This window comes from Phyllostomus hastatus, unplaced genomic scaffold (assembly GCF_019186645.2).
Source record: "Phyllostomus hastatus isolate PE091 unplaced genomic scaffold, TTU_PhHast_1.1 phas_scaffold_182, whole genome shotgun sequence".
NCBI classification, from domain to species: Eukaryota; Metazoa; Chordata; class Mammalia; order Chiroptera; family Phyllostomidae; genus Phyllostomus; species Phyllostomus hastatus.
In genome coordinates this window covers 5,913,735-5,934,077 of record NW_025334013.1, presented here as the reverse complement: position 1 = coordinate 5,934,077, position 20,343 = coordinate 5,913,735, and the positions used below count along the sequence as shown (strand labels likewise).

The following is a 20,343-nucleotide window of genomic DNA, read 5'->3' as shown; positions in this document are numbered from 1 at the left end:
TTGTTTCCTCTTTGTTTTGTTTTGTTTTGTTTCTGCTTTTTTCCACCCTCTCCAGGCTGCCCGGCTCCTCCTCCTCCTCCTCTTCCTCCTCCTGCTGCCGCCGGCGACCAGGCTGCCCGCGTGGCTCCACTGCCCCCCCTGACCCCGCCCTTCTCCCCGGCCGTGCTCCGGGCGCCCCTCCCCGCCCTCCCCTGCCTCTTCTCTCCACCCTGTCTCTCATACTCTCTGCTCAGTGCCGCTCTCGGAGCCGCCCGGGGCCTGGCCCGCCCCCTCAGCAGCCCGCCCAGCTTCCCGCCCGTCACTGCCACTCCAACTCCAGTAAAAAGTGACGTCCCCCTAGTTCAGGACGCCGCAGGTAACGCACACGTGCCTCCTCGCCAGTGTCTGTCACCTGAGCCGGCCCCTGAGGCCGGGGTCCAGGACCAGACCCTCTTCTGGGGCCTGCGGGGCCAAGGACGGGGCCACCCTCGGCGCCTCGAAGAGCAGCACGCCTGGGCCCGGGGAGCTGGGCCTCTCACCGGGGCGCTGCTCCTCGCCGTGGCTGCCCCGCACCGGGCCGGCCGGAGCAGTGCTTGGCAGGGGTCCCTGGGCTCTGACCTGTCTCGGAAACTCCCCACAGCCGCACCCCGAGATTCCTGCGGCCAGGCAGAGCCTGCCCCTCCTGCTCTTGGGAGTTCGCCTGGGACCCGGCACCAGGGAGGCAGGCGGTGGTCTTGGGGAGGTTGCTGGTGCCTGGGACTGGCCGGGGTTCAGAGGGTCCTGGCACCGGCCTGAAGCCCCAGCCCTGGGGCCAAAGCAGGAAGAGGCAGGGTCTCGGCCCGGCCCCGCCGTGCTCCGTGGCGGGGGTGCCTCCCGGCTCGCCCCGTGTCTGCTGCTCCCCATGGATGGGACCTGCCCCACCCTGTCCCCTTGTGCGGTCGTCCCCCGGCTCTGCCTCTCCCTCCACTCGCTCTTGCCTCGCAGCCTGCCCGAGTGCCAGGCCCAGGGGTGGGGCAGAGAGCAGGGTGGGGGGGGTCCCCCGTGTGGGACGAAGCCCCCAGAAAGCTCTGTTGCTGGCATAACCAACCAGCTGGAGCCCTGCGACCTCAGGCCCAAAGCAGCTACCCCTCACCTGCCCGCATCTCCAGGCCGCAGGCCCTCCCTTGCCTCCTGCCGGGGAGCGCCCCCCCCCATTGCAGTCCCTGGTTTCTCTTCACCTGCTAATGGTGCATGACAGGCCCCAAATGGATAGGGCAGCAGGGGGTTACCGTGGACGCTGGCCCCCCGTCTGAGTAGGGCTAGGCCCAAGAGCTTCTCCATGTTTCTGGGCAGTTGGAGGGGTGCCAGGTCTGGGCCCCTTCCCCTGCAGCTCTGAGGGTCCCCTCAGCCGGGGAGGGCGTGGCAGAAGCACAACCACCATTGAGGGGTCAGCCCTGGCCACGGGGCATCCCGGGCCCTGGGGAGCAGTTGGGGCCGGAAGGTGGGCACAGATGGGCCCCCCACCCACTGCCTGAGCCCCTGCCCCGTCCCGGCCGCTCCTCAGAGCTGCCTCTCCCAGCTCAGTGCAGGTAGAGAACCCCAACAAGACCTTAAAGAAGCTTCCGGCACCACGGAGAAGTCGGTGCTCCTTGGGGCAAGGAGTCACAGCCCCAAACAGCCCCGTAGGGCCCGGCACCCCGTTTGCGAGTAGGCTGGTCCCCCGTGCAGACAGGCGGCCCCAGGGGAACGGGTTAGCGGGCGGGAGAAGGAGCCAGCCTGCCCCTCATGAAGGGCCGGCTCGTGACGGCGTCCTGGCCCCAGTCCAACCTGGGTAATTGCACCCCGCCGACCGAGATCCCCCCTCCAGCTTCAATCAGCACCGGGACACGTCCCCACTCCCCAACCAGACTGGCCAGGAAGCGGCAGCCACATCCCCCGGAGCTGGCGGCTCCGCCACCAGGGCAGACGCCCACGTGGTCATCCCGCAGACATGGCTAATGCCCGGGAAAGCCCGGGCTCTCTGGCTGCTCTGGGGGGGGCGGGGGGGGCATGCGAGAGACCCCCCCCCAGCCACGGAGAGAGGAGTCGTCGCCCCTAAAGGCTGCTCTCTGCCCACTGTGCCGGTTTCGGGGGCCCTGCCCGGGTGGGACCCTGGGAGTGGTGCCCGCAGGGACGCTGACCTCCCCTCCCCTCCCCTCCCCAGGGAACACCATCTCCATGCCCACAGCCTCGGGGGCCAAGAAGCGCTTCTGGATCATCGAGGACATGTCCCCTTTCGGGAAGCGGCGCAAGACGGCCTCCTCACGCAAGATGCTGGATGAGGGCATGATGCTGGAGGGCTTCCGGCGCTTCGACCTCTACGAGGACTGCAAGGACGCGGCCTGCCAGTTCTCGCTCAAGGTCACGCACTACCACTGCACGCGCGAGAACTGCGGCTACAAGTTCTGCGGGCGCACGCACATGTACAAGCACGCGCAGCACCACGACCGCGTGGACAACCTCGTGCTGGACGACTTCAAGCGCTTCAAGGCCTCGCTCAGCTGCCACTTCGCCGACTGCCCGTTCTCGGGCACGAGCACGCACTTCCACTGCCTGCGCTGCCGCTTCCGCTGCACCGACAGCACCAAGGTCACGGCGCACCGCAAGCACCACGGCAAGCAGGACGTGATCAGCGCGGCCGGCTTCTGCCAGTTCAGCTCGAGCGCCGACTGCGCCGTGCCGGACTGCAAGTACAAGCTCAAGTGCTCGCACTTCCACTGCACGTACCCGGGCTGCCGCCACACGGTCGTGGGCATGTCCCAGATGGACTCGCACAAGCGCAAGCACGAGAAGCAGGAGCGAGGCGAGCCCGGCTCCGAGGGCCCCGCGCCCGGCCCGGCCGGCGGCCTGGACAGCTCGCTGTCGCTGGGCACCGAGCCTGGGGGCTCCCTGCTCTTCCTGCAGACGGCCGCCGCCGGCCTGGGCCTGGGGCTGGGCGACGCGGGCGAACCCGCGCCGCCCGACGGCCCGGCGCCCCGCGAGGGTCCCGCCGCGTCCGCGCCGGCGGCGCTCGGCCCCAGCCCGGCAGCCGGGGAGTCGTCGCAGGAGGACGAGGAGGAGGAGCTGGAGCTGAACGAGGAGGAGGCGGAGGACGACGAGGACGACGACGAGGACGACGATGACGATGAGGAGGAGGACGAGGACGATGAGGAAGAGGAGGACGACGAGGACCTGCGCACCGACTCGGAGGAGTCGCTGTCGGAGGCCGGGCCGGGCGCGCGGAGCCCGGAGCGGGCGGCCCTCGGCGCGCCCGCGGCCCCCGCGCCCCCCGAGCCCGCCGCGCCCGCCTCGCCCGCCTCGCCCTAGCCGCCTGGCCGAGCGGGGACGGCCACCCGCCCTGAGGGCTCGCCCCTTTGTTTATTATTATTGTTATTAATTTTGTAAGAAATGGTATTTATACGTCAAGCTTCCCTCTGTACAGAGCTAGATGTTCGTTGTGGTTCCCGTGTGAGGGGTGGGGCGCTCCGGCTCCGGGCTCGGGCCCCCGCCGCCCCGCCGGTGCTTCCGGACCCCGAGTCCGTCTCAGGGCAGAGGCGGGGCCCCCTCTGGTGCTCCGGGGCCGCCCCCGCGCCCGCTGCCCGCGCAGCTCCGCGGCTGGAAGGACAGGCTGCCAAGCACACCTTCCGGCTGCAGCTCGGGGATCTTCTTCAGGGAAATAGAAGGTGCTCTTGTCCGGGGTGGGAGAGGGGAGCGGGGGTCCCCGAGGGCGAGGCGGGCGCAGACCCCCGGCAGCTGCCCCCGGCGACCCTCCCCGAGGCCGGACCCCGGGCCCCACCCCCACGCCAGTGGGATTCCTCATTGCTCAGGACGGGGACGGGCGCTGGGGGTCCCCGGGACCCCCACCCCCAACCACCAGAGGCGGGCCGGCACCTGTGGCATCTGGCAGGGCCGGGTCACACAGCTGAGGCCCGCCCTCCTCGCCGTGGGGGTGGGCGGGGCTAAAGACGGCCGCACGGAGACACTACAGGGACCGCGGAGGAGACCTCGTGGGAGGAGCAGAGCCGGGCCCCCCCCCCCCCGCCCCGCGGTCACCCTGCCCCCACTGCAGGGCCTGCCCCGGTGTCTGCTCCCGAGGGCTGGGGAGCGGATGGGGCGCCCCGGTCCGTGTGCCCCCCACAAACGGAAAACCGGGGCTGGGGTGCGGGCCCCACCCGGGTCTCAGCGCCCCATGTGGTGGGAACAGGAAAGATGCGACTGTTTGGGGCTTTACTACTCAAAGTGGAAAAAATGCGAGAAAGTTGTACAGTATTTTTCCCGTCAAGGTTATTACTCTACACAGAACAAAAAGGAAGCGAAGCAGGCGGGAGGGGAGGGGGGGGCGGGGCCCGCCTGCGCCCGGGCCGAGTCCGAGGTCTGCACTAGCACTGCTGGGGGCCGCGGGGTTCCAACTCCTAACTTGAATTTTGTAGAGGCGAGAGAAGAGGACTTTTACTGTTGATACAAGTTTGTAGTTAATTTAACATTTGAGTTTTTCTCTATTGGTTATGCGTGTGGCTTTACAGGGCTGTTCGCCCCACCGCCCCTCCCCCACCCCGTGTTTTATTGTTTGGGGTGCTTCCTTGTGGATGCACCCCACCTAGACTTGGTTCCCTTTTCAAAACCTCCCCCCTCCTGGAGACGATAAGGTCACCAAGCCCAGAGCGGCCCGCCCGACAGGCACACACACCTGGCCAGTGGCTATGAGGGTGACAGGGACGCAGGGCGGGCAGCCCAGGGCCTCTCCTGTTCACCTTGTCTGCACTGCAGGCCACCAGCTGGTCTCAGGGACATGTCCTCAAAGTGGACATCTGGACCCTGAGACTCCGGCCACAGGGAGCGAGCAAGGCCCGGTCTTGGGGGAGGGCCTGTCACCCAGAGCCACATCCCTACAGGTCTCCACGGGGAGCCCTACCCAACTAGGGGGCAGTGATGTCCTTCCCCCTTCCCTTTCTCTTTCCTTTTTTTTTTTCTTTTCTTTTTTTTTTTCTTTTTGTTTGTCTTCTTGGCTGCCCACAGCCAGAAAGCCAGGACCATGGGAACTGGAGGGGGAGCAGGGAGGGAGGAGGGGTCAGGCGGAGTGTACCCGGTTCGACAGGACACACCCTTTCTAAAGCAGCCCCCCGCCGGGGCCTCCTGAATTCCGTGGGCGCCCCGCGCGGCTGCTGAGCGTTCGCCCAGACTTTGTGCCCAGCCACAGAACCCATGAGTCTGTGGAAGGAGTTTTGTAAAGGAAAAAAAAAAACAAAAAAAACACAAAAAAACAAAAACATTTTTCGATGTAGCAAAATCAAACAAAAAAAAAAAGAAAGAAAAAAAGAAGACGCCGACAGTGCGAAGTCTAGCCTTTTGTACCTTCATGTTGCACACTAGGACTACAAGCCATTGCTAGCTCATTTTGAATTTTAATGTGTAATTTTTGTTTTATTTTCTTTCTGTGGGGAAAACAATGCTTGATCCACCAATGCTCTTTTTAATGTTTTATAACTATGTATGTGTATATATATAAATATAAAATAATATGTATGCACATGTGTGTATATATCTATATGTATATACATATATAGATAGAGAGAGATATATAGAGAGGTTTTGAGACGCAAATGCAGAACGTGAGAACCGAACTGAACAGCGTGTGCTCTGATTACTTGAATCTGGTCTCCTCGGCACCTGGTTATTAAGAACTGAATATTTTTCCACTTGAATTTAGTGCTATTAGAAATTTAATATATGTGTTTTATTTATTTGATTTTTTTTTGCATGACTGATGCAAGGTTTGACATTTTCACTCAATAAAAACTGGAAAAAAAAACCCTTTCAAGTTACCTTTTATTTTTAAACTCAGCCCCCCCCGCAGCTGTTGGCGACCAGCTGTGCAGGGGCAGGAGGGCTGACCTCCTCGCAGAGCCTGGGGTGGGGGGGGTGTTGGGGGAGAGCAGTCGGTGACCTTCAACCCCGGCAGAGAAGGGGGAAGGCCGGTTTCACCCCTGGAATGAGGCCAAGTTCTCCCAGCTGGCTGGGGGCAGATGGTGAGGGGCTTGGGCCATGCACAGCTAAAGGGTGGCCTCCTCCTCCAGACCTGCCTGAAGGCCCCACCTGAGACTTGGGAGCCGCCTGCGCGCAGAGGCGATGGACACCGAAGCCTCGTGTCTCCGGCAAAGGCTCCCCAGGCCCCCTCCCCCGCGCCCCGCCAGCCCCCTCCTCTGTCAGCAGGGCGACTGGGCTGGCGCTTGGCAGGGTCACGCAGATGCCTCCTCCCCTGGCTCCTTCCTCCTTCCTGCAGGGACCTGCCCGGCCGGGAACGGCGTGTACCCGGATCCAATCCGGATGCTGGCTCGGCTCCTGCCTGGAGCGCTCGGGGGGCAGAGCCAGAGGGGCACCGCGGCTGGGGCGCCCCCAGAGGCCCGGGTGGCGGGGGCACCCCCGGGGGGCCTTGCCCAGAGTGCCAGCCTCACGCCTCAGGGACCCTGACGCTTCTGGACGGCGACCTGCTTCTCAGGACACCTCGTCATCTGCGCCGCCTTGCCAGCCTGGCCCCGAGCGGACCCCCTTCCAGGCGGCCAGGCGGCCCAGGGCCTCGGGGAGGGGGCGTGTGGGGGGCCCGCCGCCTTCCGGGGCATCTCCCTGAGCTGCCGTGGCCGCGCCGCTGGGCCGGGGGGTGGGGAGGCCCGCCCGCCCAGCCTGGTGTCTCCCCCCGCCACGAAGCTCGTCCTCGCCCAGCCGCGCACACACAGGCCCTTCCCTTCCTCCTCGCCTCCTGGAACCGGGCCCACAAGCTATTTACATAAATATGTTTGTAACAGACGCGAAAATATATACTTTTTTCTGTCTTATTAAAATGTTCAAGTTGGAACTCGCCTATTGTTTGTGGATATCTCGATTCTGTTAAATAAAACAGTGACTAATTTATGGGATAAAACACAAGTTCAACAAATTAAAACCATTACTGGAGCTTCTTGGGCCCCGGTGGGCCAACCGGCCCTCCCGTGGGGGGCCCGAGGGGCGGCGGGGAGCCAAGCCCAGGCCTCGGCTGGGTGGGCAGTGGGGCCGCAGGGCTCTCCCCGGGCGCTGCAGCGGCGGGGGGCGGGGGCGGCTGCCTCTCAGGCACTCCTAGGGCCCTCTCAGGGGAGGGGAAGTGGGCACTCAGGACAGACCCCCCCCCAAAACTGCCCTCGCATCAGCTGCCCCCAGGTCTTCTGGGCCCCGGTGGACCTCGGCAGATCCACACACGGTAGACAGACAGGGCCCGGGCCCTCCTAATCATCAGGGCCCACCATCTCGACTCCCAGGCACTGGCCCGGGGGAAAAGCACCCACCACACCCACTGGGGGGGGGCTCCTGCTCAGAGCCTGTGTCACCCACCGGGAGGAAGGGGCCTGCAGCTGGGATGGTGTCCCCCCCCACTGCCCAGGGACACCCCACAGCACCCCCTGGGGCTTGCTGGACTCAGTGGGAGATGCCGTGAAGCATGCTTTCATCCTGGGGTTTAAGTAGCTGTGATGCTCCTACACCCAAACTGGGGCAAATTCAAGACTTTCGAAACCTCTTGGCAGGAACCAGGCCCAGCTGCACGGGCTCCAGCTGAGTCACCCGCGGGGGCCTTGCTCCATCCCGCCCACCTGGACCAGAGGCTGGGGAGCCGGCACACCCGGTCTGCCTGGGCAAAGGGAGCTCGTCCATCCCCCTGCACGAGAGGGCCCTGGCCCACGGCCAGGGCACAGGGGGTGGCAGACGAAGTGCTGCTACCCCAGTCAGTGGTGCATCTTCAGGGGGCACAGTGGGTAGCAGCCCTGGGGGTCTCGCTGGGGACGACCAGGGCCAGGCCTGTGCCACCCTGCAAGGGGGGAGGCCCCACCCCCTCCGGGACAGGCCCACAGCCCGCACAGGGGGCAGAGGGCGCTGCAGCAAGCAGCCCGGCCCACCTGCTTCTCCTGCTGTGCACCCCAAACCCCAGCTACTGGGGGAGGGACCCCCAGCCTGGGGAGGCTTTGGCTCTGTCCACAGCCTCCGAGGCTCGGCGGCCACGCAGGGGTCTCCCGGGCGCCGCAGCACTGCTGACCCCGGGGAACTGCTCTCCCGGGGCTGCGGGGCGGGGGGGGGGGGGGGAGGGGAGCCCGAGCTTCCAAGGTGCATTGAGAACCGCAGAGGCTTTCAGCGCTTGCCAGGAAGAGGCTTCGGGTGTTCTCCAGATCAGATTATGAAGTCTCTCTCCCCTCCTGGAAGGATCACACTTCTAAGTGCTCGATGAAAGTGAACTATGCACGGTTCAGGGGAAGGTGCCCCACGGGGTGCTGGAGACTGCGGACCTGCCCCGAGACACAGCCTAGGGGGCGGGCGGGGCAGCCCGTGCGTGCGTGCGTGAAGGTGGCGGTCACACAGCACCACCACCTGTCTCGTCACTGCCCCCGGCAGGGGGGAGGGCAGGGGCCAGAGTCTCGGCAAGGGCAAGGAGGGGCCCGCCAGGACTCGGGCTGACCCCCAGGGGAGCACGACACCACGGGCTGGAGCCGCCCCACCTGCAGGGTCTCACTGGCACCTGTGCCCTCGCCCTGTCTAGGCCCCCAGGCCCGCGCTGGGTGCCTTGGCAGAAGTGACTTTGAGCAGACAGACCAAGAAACACTAAGGATGAAGTAAACTCCTGAGGATGACCATCAGGCCTGCAGAAAATGTCTCCTGCCTGCCCTTCCTCCTCGGGCTCCGGTGCAGGGCCAGGGCTCGGCAGGGGCAGGGCTGGGTGGGAGGGGACAGGGCAGAGGTGGGGGCGGGGCTGGGGCGGGGCTGGGCCGGGCGGGGCAGTCCACAGCAGGGGAGGGAGGCTCTGGGCTGCAGGACCAGCACCGCAGGGTCCCGCCTGGGCACCGAGGGCCAGGGGGAGCCTCTAGGGAACCTCCCGCTCCCACCTGGTGTGAGCACCCAAGGACACAGGACTCGCTTTCATCGGGACACGCAGGTCACAAGACGCTGAGGAGGACTTTCCCCTCTTTATGTAAAAGGAGACAGACTGGTGCGCTCGCCCGTGAGCACACCTGTACCCAGGGAGCCACGTGGGCGGTGCGCGGGGGGGGGGCTTTACTCTGTCCCCCCTAAACATCCGACGGGGCGTCCGCCGCAGAACAGCACCCGCCCCAGGCAGGACCCTCCCCTTCCCAGCTTGGGGTCCCAGGAACCCCGTGTGGAGGGGGGCCGGCCACAGGGTGGCAGAGAGGCTCCCTGGGGCCCCGCCTGCGGGGGGCGCCGCAAACCCAGGAGCACCGGGCTGGCGGCGGGGGCCGGGCCAGGAGGGTGCCCCGCAGCCCCCGGCGCGGGGCAGGCAAGCGAGTTCCCGAGAGACGCTTCACAAAAATACGCTGTAATTGGGTCTAATAATCTCCCCTTCCAGAAAGGGCCTGACAGGCGCTGCCTGCTGCTCACTTCTGCCCCTTTCCAAATATTTTTACCTTATTTGGATGAAATGCATTATTTTTCTAATGAAAGGCTTTTTTTCAAAGGGCTGTTTCCCTCCGTCCAGCGCTGCCTTTATTAGGCAGCGCTCACGCCGTTTTGGGGAGGGGTGTTTTCTCCCTGACAGCAGGCCAGGCGCTCTGTCCTCAAAAGCCAACACCCGCGCTCGGGACCTGCGGGGCCGGCGGCCCTGGGCGCAGGTTTCTCCGCACCCACCCTGGGGCCCCACAAGCCCGCTGAGCCCCAGCGGCAGCCCTGCCCGCTGGAGGGCAAGGCCCCAGGGCAGCCTCTGGCCTCTCCTGGCTGCTGTTTCCACGCCAAGCCACCTGCCTCCTGGTCCCCCCGTCTGGTCCCCCTGCAGGACGAGCCTCTGGAAAACTAGGGATGATGATAAATGGCCCTCGAGCCCAAGGGGGAGACCCCCTGACCGCCCATGCGGGACTAGGGGTCAGAGGGCAGAAACCCCGTCCCCCCGAGGCCCATCCCCGTGGAGGCGAGGGCGCTCCAGACCGGCCTCCAGTCCTCCGCCCGTCTGTGTCAGGTCTGCTCCCCTGGCTCCCGGGCCCGGGGGGTCCTCGTCCACCGCAGGCTGGCGGGCGGCCCAGGGGACCGAGCACCCCGGCGTCTCTGGGGACAGCAGGGAGGCAGCGGTGACTCAGCGTGGGCTCTGCTTGTCCCCAGGAGTCACGTGGCGGGAGGGCAGAGTGCAGGGTTGTCACGGGAGATCGTGGGCATCAAAGACAAAGCCTGAGGGGCCGGGCTGGGGGGGGGGGGGGGGGTGACGGCACTCAGGTCAAGGAGCGGCCCCGGTCACCACGACCTGGCACGTCCGTGGCACATCTGTGGTGGCCTGGGGCCGCAGTCAGGAAGGTGTCTGCTGCCCGGGGAGGGGACTGGGCCCCGAGCCCCCAGCGGGGGGCTCCGCAGGAGGTGAACTGTTTCCGGGACCAAACAGCCCCAGTGCCAAGTCACCGAGCCTCCGGCCCCTGGCTTCCTCCCTCATGGGGCCGGGTGGCGGCGGCCAGAGGCTGGGGGGGGCCCGCGAGGCGTGCCCGAGGAGGGTGCGCACCCCTGCAGGGCTCCGCCCCCACGGCGGCCAGCGGGGCCCGCACTGTCTCCGAAGCCTCCGCGCTCGCACAAGACCCCCAGGCCTGACCGGGCGTCCCCACACTAGCCCGCCCTGCGGGCGGCGGGGCGCGGAGGCTCCCCGGGCGCAGCCAGATGCCGTGTGAAGGTTAAAGGGAGGCAGGGAGGGCGAGAGGGAGAGGGGACGGGGGAGGAAGGGCAAGCGAGAGAGACGCTCTCCTGGGAGCGCGCACCATTTAAGGAAGGAGAGCTCATCACACTTCACGGCAGGTCTATATACAGTAACACGCGGTCCCTTCTCCCCCTGCGGCGCTGTCGCCCTTCAGCGGGCACGCGGGGCCGGGGCGAGGCCCCCGGGCTCGGGCAGCAGCGGGGGAGCCCTGCCCCGGCCCAGCCCCCCCACCCCCACCCCTCCAGGGCCCCCCCAGGGCGCACCTGGCCCGGCCTCGGCCGGGACCCGCCCCCCAGGCACTGGGCGCCACGAGCAGACAGGGAGCCGCGGGCGGGGGTTAAATAGTGACAAGTCATCTTTATTACAGTTATGTACAGCTGCTCCTCTCGTTCCGATCTGGGCCTGATCACACAGAGGGGCGTGTGTCCCCGGTTGGGGAGGACAGACAGGAAGGCCCCCAGGCCTGGCGCCCCCGTGGGGGGGACGGCCACTCCTCACCGCGGGGGTGTGGCCGAGCCGCTACGGCAGGTGACAGTCACAAGCGCAGTGCGACTTCGTGGGCGCGGGGCGACAGGGCCTGGTGGGGCTGGGGCAGGCGGAGGGCGGCATCGGGCAGCATCGGGCGGGCGGGCGGGCGGGCCCGGCTGCGGGGCCCGGGAGGCCCTCGCCCGCCCGGAGAAAGGCGCCGTGAGGGCACGGCCAGAGCCCGAGGCCCCCGGCCAGAAGCGAACTGAGAGCCGGGGGCCGGGGAGGAGGCGGGGCAGCAGACACTGGTCAACGCAGCTCCCCCCACCAAGAGGGTCAGGAGTCAGGTCAGAGCTACCCCTTGTCATGCTCGCTGCGGGTTAGCTAGGACGCTCGGCGGACACACCTGGACGGGACATGGGTCCAGGGGACCGGGCCCTCGGCCTGAGAACAAGGCCAAGGCTGCCTGCCGGGGGCCGCGCTCGGGAAGGAGCAGGTGAGAGCGGCTGGGGGGTGGGGGGGCAGGGCCACGGCGCCCCACGCCCCGGGGCCTAGTCCCGCTCGTGCTCGTTGCTGGCGCCCTCCGGCCGCCGCAGCTTCTCCACCTGCTCGTTGATCTGCCCGTCCCCGCCCCGGCGGTCCTCCCGCTGCACCCCCAGGCGGTCCTCTTCGTCCACGCGGCTCACGTCCTCGTCCTCCTCGTCCTCCCGCTTCTCCTCCTCGCCCTGCACCTCCATCCGCACCTGGCCCTTGACGTCCACCACCCCCTCGCCCTCCTCCTGGGGCCCCAGCAGGTGGCAGGCGGCCGCCGAGCCCTCGGGGCTGTGCCCCTCCTTCACGGGCGAGGACGAGCTGGACTCGTTGCTGACCGGCGAGATGTCGCTGCTGCTGTGGGGGTTCCCAGCGGCAGGGCCGGAGGGCGACGGCGGCTTGACCGGGATCTGCCAGGACGGGATCTTGGGGGCCGACGGGGAGGGCGGGAACTGCCTCCTGCAGGAGGGAGGGGGGGGCAGGTGGTGACAGCGTCCTGGGGCTCCCGCCCCTCTGCCCTGACCCCACCTGCTCCGGACGGCACCCCCCCCCCACCCCTGGAGCAGGGGACAGGGATGAGCTCTGTCGGCCCCCTCCGCTCCCTCCCGCCCTGCCCTCACGGACACGAGGCCCCTGGGAGGTTAGGGCAGCTGAGACGCGGGCTGCCTGCAGAGCGCCCCGCCCGCTCAGGGCACCCCTGGCATCCCTCCCTCACAGCCGCTGGTCAGCCCCGCCGGGGCCCTGACGTGTGCAGGGTGCCCCCCACCACCGTCCTCGCACTGTCCACCCACCGCACGGGAGAGAGCGGGGAGCCAGAGAGCTGGGACCCCGAAGACCTGGGCCCCTGACTCTGACTGTCTGCAGCTCTGCAAAGGGCGGGGCGGGCGCTGCTCCGGCTCTGAGACCTCAGGCCCAGGAGGGTGGCTCTGGGCACTTTCTCAGAAAGCCTCTGCGCTCGACACTTACAGGGAAGCCTGTGACCCACCCGTCTCCCGCCCTGGGCACCGGGCCCGCAGCCCGCCCGCCCAAGGCCAGGCCCAGGAGGGACCTGAGAGGTCGGGTCTTCTGGGCAACGGCTTGCAAATCAAGCTGTGGGACAGGGGCCGTCTCTCCCTCTGCCTGAGCCCAGCGGACAAAGGCCCGCTCCCCGGCTACCCTGGCTGCCCAGTGCTCCCCCAGCAGGGCCGGGCGGCTCTCCCTCCGCAGACCTGCGGCGTGGCGAGCGCGTGGTCAAGGCCCAGGAGCACCACCAGCACCACCAGCCGGCGCCTGCTCTCTGTCCCCTGCCTCAGAGCTCCTGCCTCCTCGGCCGGGAAACACGGGGGTCTCCCTGTGACCACCCCCGGCCCCGAGCCACCCTCCGCACCACCTCACACGGCCCCACCAAACCCCGGGCCTGCAGCCCAGCGTGAGCCGCACGAGGGTTGACCTGGAGCCCCGCAGGTGGAGTGACCAACCGACCCTGCTGCGTCCCTGGACACAGCCCCTTCCTCCTTTAAAGCCGCCCATCCCAGGCAAGCCCTGCAGGGTGCGGGGGCGGGGGGGGGGGGGTGGTGCGACCTAAGGCCGGGGGAGGGGCACGCTTCTGCCCCCGTCTTGTTGGTTCACAGGACCTCCGAACGAAGGAGCCCTGGCCCTCTGCGGGGAACTTCGCTGGGACCCAGAGGTCCCTGAGTGGTCCAGCTGGGGCTCGGGGTGGAACGGAGGTGGCCCTGCCTGCCGGACACGGGGTGCTCTCTGCCCGAGATCCTGCCTTCCTGACCAGACCCTGACAGGGCTGGGGCATGGGTGAACTTCAGAAACTGTCATGGACGCTGCAGGCGGCCACCTGGGACTGGGAAAGGAGGGCCCCCAGGGAGGGAAAGGGGAAGCCTGAAAGATTCCCAAACGCAGTGCCCACACCCCGCAGCTCCATTGGGGTCCCTGGGGCGGTGCACCCCGCCCTGCCCCCACTTCCCCACCCCGAGCCAGACCAGCCCCAAGCTCAGCTCAGCCCCAGGCTGAGGGCAGAGCAGAAGCCCTGCCTCCTCCGCGCCTACCTACCGATTCAACAGGAGACCTTTCAAGGAGTTGATTTCCGACTTGAGCTCGTTGATGTTCTGGGACTCCAGGATCCAGTTGGTGGATGTGGTGGCCTGAGAGCAGGGATCACACAGGGGAGCAGGGATCAGGGCGGCCGGTCCCGCTTCCCGCCCACGGAGCCCAGGGGGCTGGGGCGGCCGGGTCACTCCATGTCCCGGGCACCAGCCTGGTGATGCCTCAGGAAGGCTCCGCCACTGCCCACACAGGGGTCTGCCTGCACGGGACTCCGTGTCAACGACGGACGTCCCCACAGCTCTGGCTGGCTTTCCGGACAGACGAAGGACCCTGACGTGTGTTTAGTGTGATGACGGCACTCTGGTCCCGTGAAACCAAAGGACACAGTGACAAGAGAGCCCACATCATTCAGGGGCACAAACCCCAGTGTGCGGAGTGCGTCCGTGTGGCGAGGGTGCGGGCAGGGGTGCGGGCAGGGGCGCGGCAGGACTGGCTGGAGCGGCAGCGGCGGCTGTGGGGGCCGGGGCTCGCTGCACGGCCCCTCTGCCAGGTGTGTCTGAAATGCCCCAGCACGATTCACCTCCAGCCCCTCTCCCTGCAGAAGAGAGCTCGGGGGCGGAGGTGGGCGGCTGCCTCCCCCCACAGGTGCCAGAGCCTGGCCCCACAGCCGCCTGGGAGGGGCAGGGAGCCCGCCGCCGCCCGCCCGCCCGCTGCTCCGCTCGGTCGCCAGCCGGCCCAGCAGACGGCTTCACCCGGGGCATGTCCCCAGCTGCTCGGAGGCCGCGGCCCTGGCTCTGCAAGGTCAGGCCCCGAAGTGCGCCCCGCTGTCCGCTACACCAGGCCACAGGCCCACGGCCACACTTCTGGCGTGACCCGGCAGGCTCAGCGAAGGAGCCGCCCCGGGACTCCGAGTCCTGCCCCCGGGAGGGCCCGCGGGAGAAAGAGCCGAGTGACCCCACGCACACCCTTCCCTCCGAGGGGGGCAGCCCCCGCGTAAACTGCAGGGAACCGCCTTCTCTGGCAAACCCAGCCGGGAGGGAGGGAGGACAGGAGGTCAGCGGTCCCTCCCAGGGGCAGCGGTCCGCGGCCAAGCCGCCTATGAAGTATGCAGTGTTCGTGGGCCGGCTCCGGGGGGGGGGGCCGCAGGTGGGCGGGGGCCACTCTGGGGGGCGCTGCAAGTGCACACGTCCCCGTGCAAGGTCCCTGCTGCCCTGACAACGCTGCCCTGGCCAGAGGAGATGCCGCAGTGAGTGCGGGAGAACACGGGGGCCTGGGCTGGCAGGTGGGGGGCCCCCCCCACTTCCTGCCGACCGCGAGGCCCCCCCCCCCACACTTCTGCAGGAGGGTCCTGGGGCTCGGGAAGGAGCAGCCCGGCAGTGTCGGAGCGTGCTCCCCGACACCCACCGCCCGCCCGCAGGCAGCCCCCCAGGGCCCCCGCGCCAGACCACCAGGCGGCACAGGCCCAGGAGCCGCTGTTCTGGCTGCTCCGAAACCTTGAAAGCCATAGCAGCCCATTAACAAGGGAGCAATTTCCACTCACCGGCCTACAAAGGACTCAAATTTCCAAACGCATATGGTGCCAGATGCCAGGGTTTAGAAATAAAATCTGACATCTGGGGCTTTTTAGCCAGTCTCTTTAAAAAACAGTTGTAGAAAACTCCCAGCCCTCAGTTTTATGTAGGTTTTTTTAATTACTTAATGCTCTTCTTTTTAATTTTTTACAGTGCTTCAGTAGGAGCTTGGAAGCCAGATATAAAAACTCATATTACAGCTGAGAAAACACAGCTCCGTGTCTCTGGTTTATGGGGTGACCGGCCCTCACACATGTGGGTGCGGGCAGCAAACCAGCGAGCCGCGCTCTAGCGCGGGCGACACGGAGGGGCAGGGCCGGGCCGGGCGGGGGACCGGCCGAGGAACGAGCACCAGGGACCGGGCACCATCCCGGCCCCCTCCCCTCTCAAAGCGCAACATGTGCTCTTAATCTTAATGGTGAAGGTCTGAGAACAGTTTTCTAATTTCCGGAATGGCTTCTGGCCATTAGCAGGCCACCGCTCCAGAAGATAATAGAGGAGCGTGGGGCGGGCCCTAACGGGCCTCAGGGGGGCGCATGCTTCACGGGCCACTCGCCCTCCGAGAGCAGGCAGAGGCAGGGGCACCACCCACCCGGCAACCGCAGCATCTGAGGAGGAAGTGCAGGCAGCCCCCCCGGTGGGGGCATCTGAGGAGGGGATTCTCAAGGAAGGACCCTCTTCACAGGAGGCACCCCAGATCGCATGGGGAATGGGAAGATCCCCATTCTGCTGGGTTTCTGCAAATACTGAAGGTGGGAGTGTTTTGCGCTGGGGTGGGGCCCCCTGGGAGAGCCAGCAGGGCGGGCCCTCCACAGGCTCAGAGTTGGGGGGGGTGCAGCCCAAAGCCGACGGGAGACGGGGATGCAGCGGGGAGGACAGCGGACGTCCCCCGGGCCCGTCTGTCCGGCACCAGGCCCAGGAGCAGCCTGGCCACACACCCGCGGAAGCCAGGCCAGAGCCTGCGGTCCCGGGGGCCGCCTGCAGCCGGGCACCGTCCTGAGCAGGTGAAGACGATGGAGGAAGCGCCGTCACAGCTCCGTGTTACAGAGCAGGAAACAAGGGCCCAGAGAGGCTGAGCAACTTGCCTGCTGTCACACGGCCAGCCTGGGGCAGAGGGGGGCTTCCATCCAGGCCCCCGCCTGACCCCAGGGTCTGCGGTGACCAAGGGGCTTTAGGTTTCAGACGAGAGCCACGGCAGCCGCCCCACCAACCCCAGCTGGCACCAGGCTCTGCTGGGGCCACTCACCCCGGGCTTAGGGCCTCACCACAGAGTTCAGCCCAGCGCCTGGCCCACCCTCCCCCCTCCCCCAGGCACTCCCGGCAACTGTGACCTGTGACCTGTGACCTAACTTGCACGTGGAGGCCGCTGTGCGCCCACACGGCCCGCCCCCAGAGCTGGGGCGTGCGCTCCCACCGAAGGACCGGCAGAGAGCTGCTCTTCCTTCCTCCCACGGGCAGGTGACAGGGAGGCAGAGGGGACGGCCCCTGTCGCTGAAGCCCCCTTCCTCCCTCTGCAAGAGCAGTGCGGGCCGGTCCCGTGACCAGCGTGCGGGAAACACCGGCCAGACCCTGGGAGCGCCTCGAACTGGACCAGGAGGGCCGGAGTGAGGAGTCACACCGGGCTGGGCCGGGCCAGAGGGGCCGGGGTTGGGACCAGTACCTTAGCAGTGGCCAGCTCATGGGCGAGCTCCTGGACTTTCTGCTGCTGCTGGACCAGCAGCTCCTGGACGGAGGCTAGCGTCACCTGTAGCTGAGTCACTGGGAGAGAAGAGCAGGGGCATCTGTTAAACACGCAGGTCCTCCTTCTCACGGGCCCCCACCCCTCAAGCTGCAGCCTCTCACCTCCCTGCAGCACCTGTGGCCACGGCCCTGGCCCCGGCCGTCTGTCTGCTTGTGGGGCCGTGTACCCACCCGCGCGGCGTCTACCCTCCCTCCCGTCTCTCTCCCTCGTCTGTCCGCCGCGTCGTGGTTCGTGGTCAATGGCACGCGCACCCAGAACCCCTCCCCTCTAATCACGCCTGCCGGCGACTCCCTGGGCTCTGGGACCTCCGGAATGGCCGCGCCCCTCTTCTCCCAGGCCTCCCCGGCACGCGCAGAACATGCGCAACGTCTCTGGTCCCAGGACAGACGTGCCCCCACCCACACCCTTCTTCGGGAGTGGTCAGGAACCGCCCACCCGGGGCACCGCTCCTGCGGACCTCCCCGCCCAAGCCCGAGGTACCGGGGGGGCCCCCCCCCCGCAGCCATGGGGCAGTGTCGGGCGGCCTGGGGGCCGCCACTCCGGAGGTGTGCGGGCTGCCTGGGACAGCCGCTCTCTCTCGCTCGCTCGCCTGAGTCTTTAGATTCGGAGCCTCCCTCCAGTAAACAAGTTTATCAGGGAGAAAAGCCACCTCTGGCGCGACAGGTCTCAGCCAATCGAGGCCATCACGGGGGCCCCGGGTAATGAGCGTGAGCCCCGTGGAGTCGATGACAGAGGAGGTGGCCGGGGTCCCGGGAGCCACAGTAATTACAGCCTCTCTTGACCCTGTGGTGGATTCTTCGAGGGAAGGGGGAAATAACTGAAAACCCCCCTGAAAATCTCATGGAAGCAGAAATTAAAAATGAACTTTACAGCCCTTAGAAAGGCTGTCATTTTATTCCCCTTATTAATATTCTGAGGTTGGGAGCCTTTCCGTAAAAACATAATTAATTGAGGCCGCGCCGACAGTAAACAAGCAATTTCAAATTAAACCGAAATGACGGCGGCTTCATTTGCAAATGTGAACAGATTCTCCGAGCAGATAAATGAAGTCACCACACAAAGTGGAGACGGAGGGAAGTGGGGAGGGGCCGGGAAGGGGCCGCTCGGGGAAGGCGCGGAGGGGCGGCTTGATGGAGTCATTAATCTCTACCTGTCTGGGCCACGCTGCCACTCAGCTCCGAGAGGCTGGCCTCCATCCTCTCCAGTTGCTTCCTGTCCTCCCGGCCGCCCACGATGAGGGGGAGCAGGTACTTCTGCAAGAAGAGGGGAGAGCAGGGCGGCGGGGGGCGCATCCGGGTTACGGTCCAGCAACCTCTCCTTCCGCGGACCGCCTCACTGTCACCCCCGGGTTTGGGAAACTTTCTGAGCAAACACCATAAATGAGCAAGATATTCAACAGTTACGAGACCGAGTCCAACCACGTAAAAGCTGTCTGAATAAGGACAAGGGCCCGGGGAGCCGGGACGAGTAGATTCCGTTTGATTTATCCTGATGAAAAACTTTTTGGTTCTTTTATTTAGTTTTCTTAAGGGTGTTACACATACTACTTCTGTAACGAAAATATTTAAAAGTCTACTTTGAAAGTTTGTGAGACACCCATGTAAAAGGTCACGCAGGAAAGTGACACTGTTGGCGGTGGCTCCAGGGAGGGTGAGGGGGACGGGTTTGCACGCTTTCCCGAACCCGGGACACCTGGAACCAGGTGGCTGAGTCGCCGTTCAGAAACAGAGCAGGGAAATCAAGTGAGAGAGAAGTGACTTGAGAAGCTACGTGAGCGCCCACAACGGAGTTCTGGGACCTCTGGTTCTCCTGCGAGACAGATGGGTCTTCCGAGGCCGTCGGAAGGGGTCGCCTCGGCTTTTTCCGCACCGAGCCTGGAACCCTCGGAGCACACGTCCTTCAGCTGCGGCTCAGATGCAGCCAGGCGCCCCCACGGCCGACATGCAGGAGCAGAAGGGAGGGAAGGGGCAGAAGCTAAAGAAACTGGCGATGGGGGGGAGCCCTCGAGTGCGGGGCAACCAGACTGTGAGCACGAGGCCTCGGAACATTCGGGAAGAAGGCAGGGGGGCGGGGCTGGTCGCTGCGGCCTGCTCTGAGGTTGGAAGGGGTGGCGGGTGGGCAGTGGGGTGGCCGATGGGGAGCAGGATGGAAGGACGTGCCCTCTGACACCCAGAGCTCAGGCCCTGGCGTGCGACCAGCTGCCAGCAGCCAGCAGCGGCACGAGGGAGCGCCGCGCAGCCCGGCGCGACCAAGGAGAACTCAGGTTCTCTTTCCACGTGGAACCCAGACAGGACGACAGGCAGCGACTTCTCCATTCAGGGCTCCAAGCTGGGGGGGGGGGGGGGAAGGCTTCTGGCGGGGGGGTTTGCGGGAGAACCTGCTCCAGGCCCAGGGCCTCAGTGGCACCCGTTACTGAGCATTCGCGCTGAAGCATCCTCTGTTTTGCAAAGTGCTTCTCCACCACCGAGTGCGTTATTACCGCGACTGAGCTGACGCTCATCACACGCAGCCTTATGCTCCAGGCTGAAAACTCACCGAGTATAAAAGTCAAGAACTTCTCACACACACAACAAACTGAGAATTCCACTTCTGAGATCAGAAATGCCAAGGGAAGGGACACACTCTGCCCGGCCTGAACTGTCAGGTGTTCACAGAATACGGAGGGCAGCTCACCTCTCCCTTTCCTTGGCTCTAAAGAAACCATCAGCAGATGCTTCGGGAAGCCTCTTGACACCTTTCTGCCTGATCTCTCGGCGTCTCTTTTCTGAAGCAGAGAGGAGAGACCGGGGCTTCCTGGAAGCAGCGGACCCTGTTCCCCGCTCCTGTGGGACCCCGGGCCACCCACGGGAGGCCGAGTGACAGTGCGGAGCGCGGCCCGGACACTCGTGTCCGTGTCTGGTTCTCCCCGGTGACGCATGGGTCCCTGATAGGACCCATGGGACAGGGACAGGGGCCTTCCGCACACGAGGGGAGGGGAGGCACCGGTCAGAGGGGGTGGCCCAGGACACAGAGCATTTTTCTTCTGGATTTCTGACTCGGGAATTTCCAACTCCAAGAATAGATGTTAGCCTGGAAGAAGTATCTTCTGCTACGATTCAACCGTTGGCTTTGGTACTAAGTTAAAAACTAAGAATCCCAGAGGGTGCGACATTGAAGAAACGTGTTTCATGGCTGAAGGCGACAACAGTGAGCTTGGGTGACCACGAAGATTCTTTAAAGAAAAAACTCTGCGAGCAGCGGGTGGGGGGTAGCAGGCGGCCTCGCAAGGAAAGGGGCTTCTGTCCCGGACCAGGGGAGAGGGCGTCCCCTGGGGACCCGCCTGGCTC

At 65.8% G+C, this 20,343-nt stretch overlaps 2 protein-coding genes across 6 annotated transcripts in view; one reads left to right on the top strand and one right to left on the bottom strand.

The window, feature by feature from the left end:
- Positions 1 to 5,788, top strand: part of CASZ1 (castor zinc finger 1) — a 148,018-nt gene extending 142,230 nt beyond the window's left edge. For 4 of the 5 annotated variants that reach the window (XM_045858532.1, XM_045858533.1, XM_045858531.1 and 1 more), the window contains 2 exons: positions 56 to 355; positions 2,162 to 5,788. In XM_045858532.1, the coding sequence (XP_045714488.1) occupies positions 56 to 355; positions 2,162 to 3,303 (1,442 nt within the window). In that variant the 3' untranslated portion in view covers positions 3,304 to 5,788. The remainder of the gene's footprint in view (positions 1 to 55; positions 356 to 2,161) is intronic. The other variant, XM_045858534.1, reaches the window with a different exon arrangement.
- A 5,221-nt stretch (positions 5,789 to 11,009) lies between these two features.
- The window catches only part of PEX14 (peroxisomal biogenesis factor 14), a 129,799-nt gene continuing 120,465 nt past the window's right edge, over positions 11,010 to 20,343 (bottom strand). The window contains exons 6-9 of the mRNA XM_045860050.1: positions 18,168 to 18,270; positions 16,937 to 17,034; positions 13,712 to 13,803; positions 11,010 to 12,127 (exon numbers count right to left, since the gene is read on the bottom strand). Coding sequence (XP_045716006.1) covers positions 11,689 to 12,127; positions 13,712 to 13,803; positions 16,937 to 17,034; positions 18,168 to 18,270 — 732 coding nt within the window. The 3' untranslated portion in view covers positions 11,010 to 11,688. The remainder of the gene's footprint in view (positions 12,128 to 13,711; positions 13,804 to 16,936; positions 17,035 to 18,167; positions 18,271 to 20,343) is intronic.